This window comes from Loxodonta africana, chromosome 15, assembly GCF_030014295.1.
Source record: "Loxodonta africana isolate mLoxAfr1 chromosome 15, mLoxAfr1.hap2, whole genome shotgun sequence".
NCBI lineage: Eukaryota > Metazoa > Chordata > Mammalia > Proboscidea > Elephantidae > Loxodonta > Loxodonta africana.
The window spans coordinates 10,561,880-10,571,493 of NC_087356.1; the positions used below are offsets into that span (position 1 = coordinate 10,561,880).

The 9,614-nt window shown below is 49.7% G+C and overlaps 1 protein-coding gene across 1 annotated transcript; it reads left to right on the forward strand.

Annotated features, from left to right (window-relative positions):
• Positions 1-3,023: 3,023 nt before the first annotated feature.
• On the forward strand, positions 3,024-4,675 carry GPR45 (G protein-coupled receptor 45). Its single transcript, XM_003413610.3, has one exon. It carries the CDS (start codon positions 3,068-3,070, stop codon positions 4,367-4,369), a length of 1,302 nt encoding a protein of 433 aa, XP_003413658.2. The 5' UTR covers positions 3,024-3,067; the 3' UTR covers positions 4,370-4,675.
• Positions 4,676-9,614: the final 4,939 nt, after the last annotated feature.

Genomic DNA, 9,614 nt, shown 5'->3' on the forward strand with positions numbered 1-9,614 from the left:
CATGTGTATGCATGTGTGGGGTGTGTGTGTGTGTGTGTGTGTTGGGGGTGTTTGCTTTTGTCGTGGCTTTTCTGCATGCCTGTCAGTGTCACAGACATGAAATCATCCTCCCCCGAGCCCTGATCCTAACCAAAGACTGGTTCTCCCTTTGGAGTCTCAGAAGGAGAAGACAGGTTTCCAATCTGGGCTCCACTTGTTACCACTTAGGAGAACTTGAGCTAGTCGTAACTGTATCCGAGCCTCCCTTTCCACACCCAGCTGGGATAATAACCCTGCCTTCCTCCCACAGTTGTGAGGATGACCTAAGAAAGGGAACTTGGATGTGCTTTGAAAAGAACCGCTCACTCCACAGGTACAAGGTGGCGGTAAGGGCGGCGGGGAGTGGCGGCAGCAGAAGCAGCTTCAGGAAAAGTTGCAGTGAGCTCAACGTGTGGACGGCTGTGTTTCTCCTTTGCTCATGGCAGAAAGGATCTTCTGCCTTTTGCATGCACACAACTCATTGAGGACGTTGTTAATGCCCACCTACTCCGAGGCACACATGCTGATTGTCCTTTTTTTTTTTTAAGTTGATTAATTGTTCTTCAGTTCAAGAGGATTATTTCTCTTTGAAACACCTGCACGACCTTGCACTTCCAGGGTGAGATCACTTGGACACAAACTATAAGAACCAGTTGCCACCAAGCTGATTCCAGCTCATGGTGACCCTGCATGTGTCAGAGCAGAGCTGTGCTCCAAAGGGTTTTCAGTGGCTGATTTTTTGGAAGTAGATCACAAGGGCTTTCTTCTGAGTGCCTCTGGGTGGGCTCAAACCACCAACCTTTCAGTTAGCCTCAGTTTGCACCACCCGGAGACTCCAGAAACTATAACAAACCAAAAACCAAACCTGTTGCCGTCGAGTTGCTTCCGACTCACAGCGACCCTGTAGGACAGAGTAGAGCTGCCCCACAGGGTTTCCGAAGCTGTAACCTTTACGGAAGCAGACTGCCACATCTTTCTGCTGTGGAGCGGCTGGTGGGTTCAAACCACCGACCTTCGATTAGCCGCTGAGCACCTAACCACTGCACCACCAGGCCTCCTTTAGAAACTGTAATAAGTACCTTGAAACAGTTCAGTTTCCCAACTTGTTTCTTCCTTTACTTAAATATCACAGAGTGACTTCCATTCCTTAAAGTGAAATCACCAGAGCGAACGGTAAATGCTCTTTAAACTAAAAGAAGAGCAGTAGAACATTTTTGTTCAATTGTTACCTTTTACTTGATCTTTAATGTGTCAAAGTCCCTGCCAATAAAAGGCCTGTTGACATGGATGTCAACAGCAGGACTGTGACCAAAACACTAAATTAAAATATCTAAGATGAGTTGTTTCCCAGAACTCCAGACTATTTTAATCAGATGCAACCTGAAGACACATTAAAAAAAATACCTCGCACTATCTGGTTAAGTATGGAATCGCTCTCTGTAATGAACATTGTGGGGAAAATCCAGCCTCAGCACATGGAGAAGGTGCAGGTGAAGGATTTACTACTAGAAAGGATATCTGGTTTGTGTATATAAACCCAAGTCCCCACGTGGTACAAATGGTTAACACACTCAGCTGCTTACAGAAAGGTCGGAGGTTCAAGCCCACCTGGAGGCACCTCGGAAGAAAGGCCTGGCAATCTTCTTCCCCCAAATCAGCCATTGAAAATCCTGTGCATCATAATGGCTCGATCCACAACCAATCTTGAGGATGGTGCAGAACCGGGCTGCCTTTCATTCAGTTGTTCACAGGGGCCAACTTCATGGCAATTAACAACACAGTTATCCAAGCTGTTGAGTGAGAACTGGGTGAAGGGCCTACAGAACCCACAATGATCTCAGAATTAAAAATATAAAAATATTATAGCAGCAGCATCAACTATCATTTATTTATTTGCTCAATAAATAGCTACTGGGCACCGCCGTTGTGCCAGACATGTAAGCAAAGGAAGAAACAAGTTGGGAAACTGAACTGTTTCAAGGTACTTATTACAGTTTCTAAAGGAGGCCTGGTGGTGCAGTGGTTAGGTGCTCAGCGGCTAATCGAAGGTCGGTGGTTTGAACCCACCAGCCGCTCCACAGCAGAAAGGTGTGGCAGTCTGCTTCCGTAAAGGTTACAGCTTCGGAAACCCTGTGGGGCAGCTCTACTCTGTCCTACAGGGTCGCTGTGAGTCGGAAGCAACTCGACGGCAACAGGTTTGGTTTTTGGTTTGTTATATTTTTCTGGAGTCTGAGGGTGGTGTCAGACATGGTCATAGGTGCTTGGAATATAGCAGATAATACTACAGACAAAAATCCCTGCCCTCATGGAGCTTACATTCTAGTGAGACTTGGCTTGTCCACGGCTTCATTCAGTCGGATTGATTATAATTCATGTCACTTCCATAATAGGGTTGATTAGGTTTTCCTGTGCTACTTGTTGTTGTTGTTAGGTGCTGTCGAGTTGGTTCCGACTCATATGGACCCTACGTTGATATGACATCCTGGACCATCCTCACAATTTTTGCAATGTTTGAGCCCATTGTTGCAGTCACTGTGCCCATCCATCTCATTGAGGGCCTTCCTCTTTCTCACTGACCCCTCTACCTTACCAAGCAGGTGTCCTTCTCCAGGGACTGGTCCCTCCTGAATAACATGTCCTCACTTCCAAGGAGCACTTTGGTTATATTTCTTCCAAGACAGACTTGTTCATGCTTCTGGCAGTCCATGGTGTATTCAGTATTCTTCACCAATACTGGTAATTCAGAGGCATCAGTTCTTCTTTGGTCTTCTTTATTCACTGTCCAGCTTTTGCATGCATGTGAGGCAAGGTTCAAATAATATGTGGGAATACCAAGCTTTGTCACAAATGGTAAATCATTGAGTCAGTCTTTCTCTTCACTATAATGTTTAGAATAGCTGCAAAATTTAAAACCGTCTCTATTCCAACATGTGCTTGAAAGTATAACTCCCTTGTCTTTTGTATCCTCTTTCCTCTAGGCTACAGACAGTACTTAAGTGTGAAGCGTGGACACAAATCAGTTGTCACAGAGATGGTTAGAATTTGATTGATGAATTGTAAATCCCAGCTAGTGCTGCCAAAGAAAGACATTTCTCCCAACCATTCCAGTGCCTTAGAGGTCCACAGACATCAGGGAAGAAGATGCAACCAGCAGACAGAAAATGGCAGCCACCGAAGCGTTAAGGTGGGCCCTTCTAGACATTTTTGTCTCTGCCCCAAGTTCTTCTCCATAATGGCCTGTAACAGCACTTCCACTGAGACTTATGAATACTTTCTGCTGAATGCGAGCAAGGTGTCTGACTCCGGGGTGACCACACTATCTGCCCCCTTCAGGATCTCCTTGGCAATAATGATGATGCTGATGGTTGTGGTGGGGTTTCTTGGCAACACTGTCGTCTGCATCATCGTGTACCAGAGGCCCGCCATGCGCTCGGCCATCAACCTGCTGCTGGCCACCTTGGCCTTCTCCGACATCATGCTGTCTTTATGCTGCATGCCCTTCGCTGCTGTCACCCTGATCACCGTCAAGTGGCACTTTGGGGATTCCTTCTGCCGGCTGTCCGCCACACTCTACTGGTTTTTCGTCCTGGAGGGCGTGGCCATCCTACTCATCATCAGCGTGGACCGCTTTCTCATCATTGTCCAGCGCCAGGACAAGCTGAATCCAAGGAGGGCCAAGGTGATCATTGCCATCTCCTGGGCGCTGTCTTTCTGCATCTCCGTCCCCTCCCTCACAGGCTGGACGTTGGTGGAAGTGCCCACGCGGGCCCCGCAGTGCGTGTTCGGCTACACCGAGTTCCCGGCTGACCGCGCCTACGTGGTGACGCTGGTGGTGGCTGTGTTCTTTGTGCCCTTCAACATCATGCTGTGCTCCTATATGTGCATCTTCAACACGGTGCGGAAGACCGCCGTCCGCGTGCACAACCAGTCCGACAGCCTGGACCTGAGGCAGCTCACCAGGGCCGGCCTGCGAAGGCTGCAGAGGCAGCACCAGGTCAGTGTGGACCTGAGCTTCAAGACCAAGGCCTTCACCACCATCCTCATCCTCTTCGTGGGCTTCTCGCTCTGCTGGCTGCCCCACTCCGTCTACAGCCTCCTGTCTGTCTTCAGCCGGCGGTTTTACTGCAGCTCCTCGTTCTACGCCACCAGCACCTGTGTTCTGTGGCTCAGTTACCTCAAGTCTGTCTTCAACCCCATCGTCTACTGCTGGAGAATCAAGAAATTCCGCGAGGCCTGCATCGAGTTGCTACCGCACACCTTCCAAATCCTCCCCAGAGTGCCCGAGCGGATCCGACGGAGAATCCAGCCCAGCACAGTCTACGTCTGCGCCGAGAACCAATCTGCCGTTTAGGGGCGAGACTAGGAGCAGAGGAGATGGGGAGACGGACGGGTTCCAGGCTGCCGTCCATCTGTCTGTCCTTCCGCTCGGCCTCCCGGCACTTCCACCACGGTCAGCATTTTGTGGTGGCGGCACAGTGGTTAAGAGTTCGGCTGCTAACCAAAAGATTGGCAGTTCGAATCCACCAGCCGCTCCTTGGAAACCCTATAGAGCAGTTCTACTCTGTCCTATAGGGTCACCGTGAGTAAGAATCAACTTGGCAGCATCAGGTTTGGTTTTTTTGGTTTATTTAAGCACAAAGGTACTCATTTGTTGCCAGATGGGTTGCAGCTCCCAAATGTTGGCAAGATGATTATTTTCATTTCTCACGGCAGAAGGATAATGTGTGGGTCTGAAAAAAGCTGGAAGGAACTTAAGGCCTAATGGGAGTGGGGTGGGGAAAAGAGTTTCTGTTACAACAGCTGAGTTCTGTAGTCCTTGCTCCCTCTGTGGGCACCCCTGGGTGGTACAAATGGCTAAGTGCTCAACTGCTAGCCAAAAGGTTGACAGTTTGAACCCACCGGGAGGCACCTGGGAAGACAGGCCTGGTGATCTGCTAACGAAAGGTCACAGCCTTGAAAACCCTAGGAGGCAGTTCTACTCTGCATGCACAGGGTTGCCTTGAGTCAGAATTGACTCAGTGACGACTGCAGCTCCCTCTACGCGCCTGGAATGAAAACTTCATGGTGCCATATTCTGATCTGAGAAACTCATCTCAATGGTTATCATTCATTTTATTTGAAGCCAGCTTTCTTCGGAGTTATTTACGTTGCGTGGTATACGGGGAAAACCTGCAAGTTTCTTTCCGTGGGCCATAACATGCATTTCTGTCAGTGCCAAGTCACCCTTTCCACGTACCAAAACCACACTAAGAAGCAGTGTGGGCTTCTGTGCTTTTCGAATCCTCAGCCCAGTGTGACCCTCAGTGGCTGGAAGCCCAGAGGCTGAAACCGGAAGCTCACCACACCTATTTCTCCTTGTGCTGCCTGAGTACCCACACATGGGCTCCGCCCCTCCAACCTGGCCCAGGTTCCTCAGCTGCCCCGCCCTCTCAGGTCCCTGTGCCCTGAAGTCTTGCACCCCTCGCTGTCTGCTGTGGGAACCCTGGTGGCATAGTGGTTAACAGCTACAACGGCTAACCAAAAGATCATCAGTTTGAATCCACCAGTTGCTCCTTGGGAACCCTGCGATAGGGCAGTTCTACTCTGTCCTACAGGGTTGCTAAGAGTCAGAATCGATTTGACGGCAATGGCTTTGGTTTTTGGTTTGTTGTCTGCTGGGAGAGAAGTCGCTGGGTGGCTCAAGTAGTTTATGCTTGACCACTAACCTAAAGATTATCAATTCAAACCCACCCAGCGATACCCCAGAAGAAAGGTCTGGTGGTCTGCTTCTGTAAAGATTACGCCCAAGAAAGCCCTGTGGGGGCAGTTCTGCTCTGTAATACATGGGGTCTCCAGGGCTGGCATCCACTTCACGACACGGGGTCTGGTGTTTCTGTGTGTGTATCTGCCGCGATGGCAGGTTGGCCCCTTCTCTCTCTCCCTTCACTTCTTCCCACGCCTCTCTCTGTTTTCATTCCATCCGTTTCCAGTGTGCTGAGAAAACACTCTTGCAGTTCATCTCTTCAGCAAATGTTTGTAGTGACTTGCTCTAAGTTTCAGAAGTGGTCGGTCCCTGTGCTCTGTTTACCCGTTCCCTCCCCATGCCCTGGGGCCCCACGATCTTTGAGAGCCACCAAGCTGAGATCAGCACTAGAACCCCTGCAGGGGGCCTGATAAACAAAACCTGCCGCTGGGGCAGCAACCCATCCCTCTCTGTGTTCCTCCTACCTCATTCAGATCTGTCCCAATCTGACTGCCTTGTCTGGTCCACCTTCTTGGGACCTTGTTCCTCAATCCCAGGCACGGCTGGCCTCCCAGGGACGAAGCCTGCCTAGAGGGGATGTTTCCAGTTGCACCTTGCACTTGGCCACCGTGGCCACAGCCACCCTTTGCTGCTGGGAGCTTCTGACATTGGAGGAGGGCTTTCCTGAGTTCAGGACACAGGATTATAGGCCCATTTGGAGCCCTAGCGGTGCAGCGGTTAAGAGCTGTGGCTTCTAACCAAAAGTCGGCAGTTCAAATCCACCCGCTGCTCCTTGGAAACACTATGGGTCAGTTCTATTCTGTCCTATAGGGTTGCTAGGAGTCACAATCGACTCAAAGGCAACAGGCTAGGACGAAGCTCTTTTTAAGGAGCCCTGGATGGCACTGGGTTTTTTTGGGGGGTGGGGGGTGGCACAATGGTTAAGCACTTGGCTGAGAAATGAAAGGTTGACCGTTCAAACCCACCCAGCAGCTCTGTGGAAGAAAGACCTGGCTGGTGATCTGCTCTCAGAAAGATTATAGGCTAGGTAACCCTGTGGGCAGTTCTACTCTGTCACATAAAGTCACTATGAGTCGGAATTGACTCCACAGCACCCAACAGCGACACACTGTTTTTACACTTTAAGATCTAAAAAAAGTGGGAAATTTAAGGAGAAATTAGAAAAATCTGACTACGGGTCCAACTCTACTCATAACTAGTTGTGTGACCCTGTTTGGCTCATTTCCCCTTTGTGGGCTTCAGTTTCTGCATTTCTCAAGTGAGGAAGCTCGTCTAGAGATCACCAACGTCCCTCCATCTCCCAAACAGCTTATTCTAAGATTTGAATGTTTTCTGCTCCTTGTCACCAGGTCCCCTGAATTCCTTTATTCATCCACGCAATGAGCATTTATTAAGTGCTTATTGGATGCAAGGCACCATGGGGCCATGGCGATGAATAATGGAAGGGCCATCCCCAAAGAAGGCTGCACCGTTTATCTCAGGGTTATGGCCCCTCAGGTTCCCAGCCTAAAATCACAGAAGCTACATTCTTGCTTCACTTCTCATTTTATTTCTAAGGTTGTATTAAGAGACCAGGGGGCCCTGTGTGGCTTGAATGATTAAGCTCTCAGCTACTAACGGGAAGGTTGGAGGTTCTAATCTGCCCAGAGGCATCTTGGAAGAAAGACCCGTTGATCTGCTCCTGAAGAATCAGCCACTGAAAACCCTGGGGAGCACAGTGCTACTCTGGGACACATGGGGTCGCTGTGAGTGGGAGTCAACTCCATGAAAACCCTGGTGAGCACAGTGCTACTCTGGGACACACGGGGCCACCGTGAGTCAGAGTTGGCTTGATGGCAACTGTTTTCTGTTTGTTTGTTTGTTTGTTTTTTACAAAAAGGCTAGATTCTCACTCTCACATTTCCTTCCTGTGGTAGTCATGATGGAGGCAGGGGAGGAAGGGAAGTAAAGAGAAAAACATAATTTACATTAATCCGGGCCCAGAGGATTTATCCAGGAAATAATTGACACCTTTTCTCACCAACTCCACGCTTCTTTTATACCTAGATGAAGAGAGACTGGCAAGTGGTTTGTGATTAAGTGGATTTAACCAATCTGCATCCTGAGAGCCCACCAGGCACAGACCAGGGTTTGCCTTCAGCTCCCATGGGGCAGGGCTGCAGGTGCCCCCAAAAGGCAGGGGCTTCGGCTCCCATGGGGCAGGGCTGCAGGTGCCCCAGAGGGCAGGGGCTTCAGCTCCCATGGGGCAGGGCTGCAGGTGCCCCCAAAGGGCAGGGGCTTTGGCTCCCATGGGGCAGGGCTTCAGGTGCCCCCAAAGGGCAGGGGCTTCGGTTCCCACGGGGCAGGGCTGCAGGTGCCCCCAAAGGGCAGGGGCTTCGGCTCCCATGGGGCAGGGCTGCGGGTGCCCCAGAGGGCAGGGGCTTCGGCTCCCATGGGGCAGGGCTGCAGGTGCCCCAAAGGGCAGGGGCTTCGGCTCCCATGGGACAGGGCTGCAGGTGCCCCAAAGGGCAGGGCAGAGCTTGTTTAAGCCCCAGCATTGCCAAGAGTGGAGCCAGACAACCCACGTTACCAAGCCAGGGGGAGCCTGCCCTCTGTGGGGCATTTAAGAATGTTCTTCAGGAGCCCGGAATACAATAGAAATCACAACACTGAATGAATGAAGGTACCAATATTTACATCAACCAGTGTTATACGATGTGTGTCTGACAGTAATATCTGTTTCAAAGTAATAATTTTGTACATATTTTAAATAAAGTATTATTGCTCTTTCTGTGTATTAGACTATATTCTTGTCAACATAAATACCACAACCATGAATAGTAAGCCAAGAATCTGATGTCCAACACCTCCTAAGAACAATGATATCAGAAACCCTAGAACCTATCTATAAACTACGAGCAGCACTGGAGTGACCACCAAGGCAACGATAGTAACAACCATCAGCGGATGGCATTTAAGCGAAGTGGATCACAGTCTGGGGGCCACCTTTCATCACGGCTTTTCAAAGCCACTTGAGCCAATGAACTTTCACCTCTGACTTTCAGTTTGCCCACATTCATAATGATCTCTGGCCTCACTCAGCCTTTAATGAACTTCAGTTTCATAAGTTGTTGCATGAATACTCACTCTGGTCTCATTCCCTGAGACAGGGCAATAACTTTTTTTGGTCATTTTCTCTGTAGCTCTGGGATTTACCCAAGCCCTGAGCTCTGTCTGAAGTCTATGCCTCCTTCCCACCTGAGTCGTTTCTGCAGGGCCTTGGGCAAGAGAAGAGAAATAGGCCAACTATGGTTATAGCTGACTTAAGAGACAAGACACCAGGGCAATGCTGGGAGAGTCTAGTCTTAGAAAATGAAGCACAAAGTGAATCTCAGAAACGTCATTCTCATTCTGACTTCTCTGGAAAGTCCACCACCTTTTAATCCTGTTGGGGTGAAGTGAAAGGCAAGGGTCTCTGGGTTTTTTTTGACAACAAAGATGAACAACAAAACCCTGGATGGATTCTTCCTTAGTTATTTCGAGCCCTGGATGTAGTCTCCTCCAACACAGTATACATGGCCTGCTCTTACAGACTAAAGTAACCTCCACATTAAATACCTTCAAAGCTGTTCTGCTCCTTCCTCATGCAGTTGGCAGCCCTGGCCCCAAAGCCCTTAGGTGGCAGGAACGCCCAGCACCCAGGTTTCTTCTCTGAGGGAAATGATGCAGGGGCAGTGGAATGGAAAGAGCACGTGCTTCAAAACGGGACAACCTGAGTCCCAGTGCTCTCTGGGTGGTCCTGGGCAAGTTACAGAACTTTTTTGTGACCTTGTTTCCTCACCTCCAAGGTGGAGGATATGCCCCCAATTAGAAG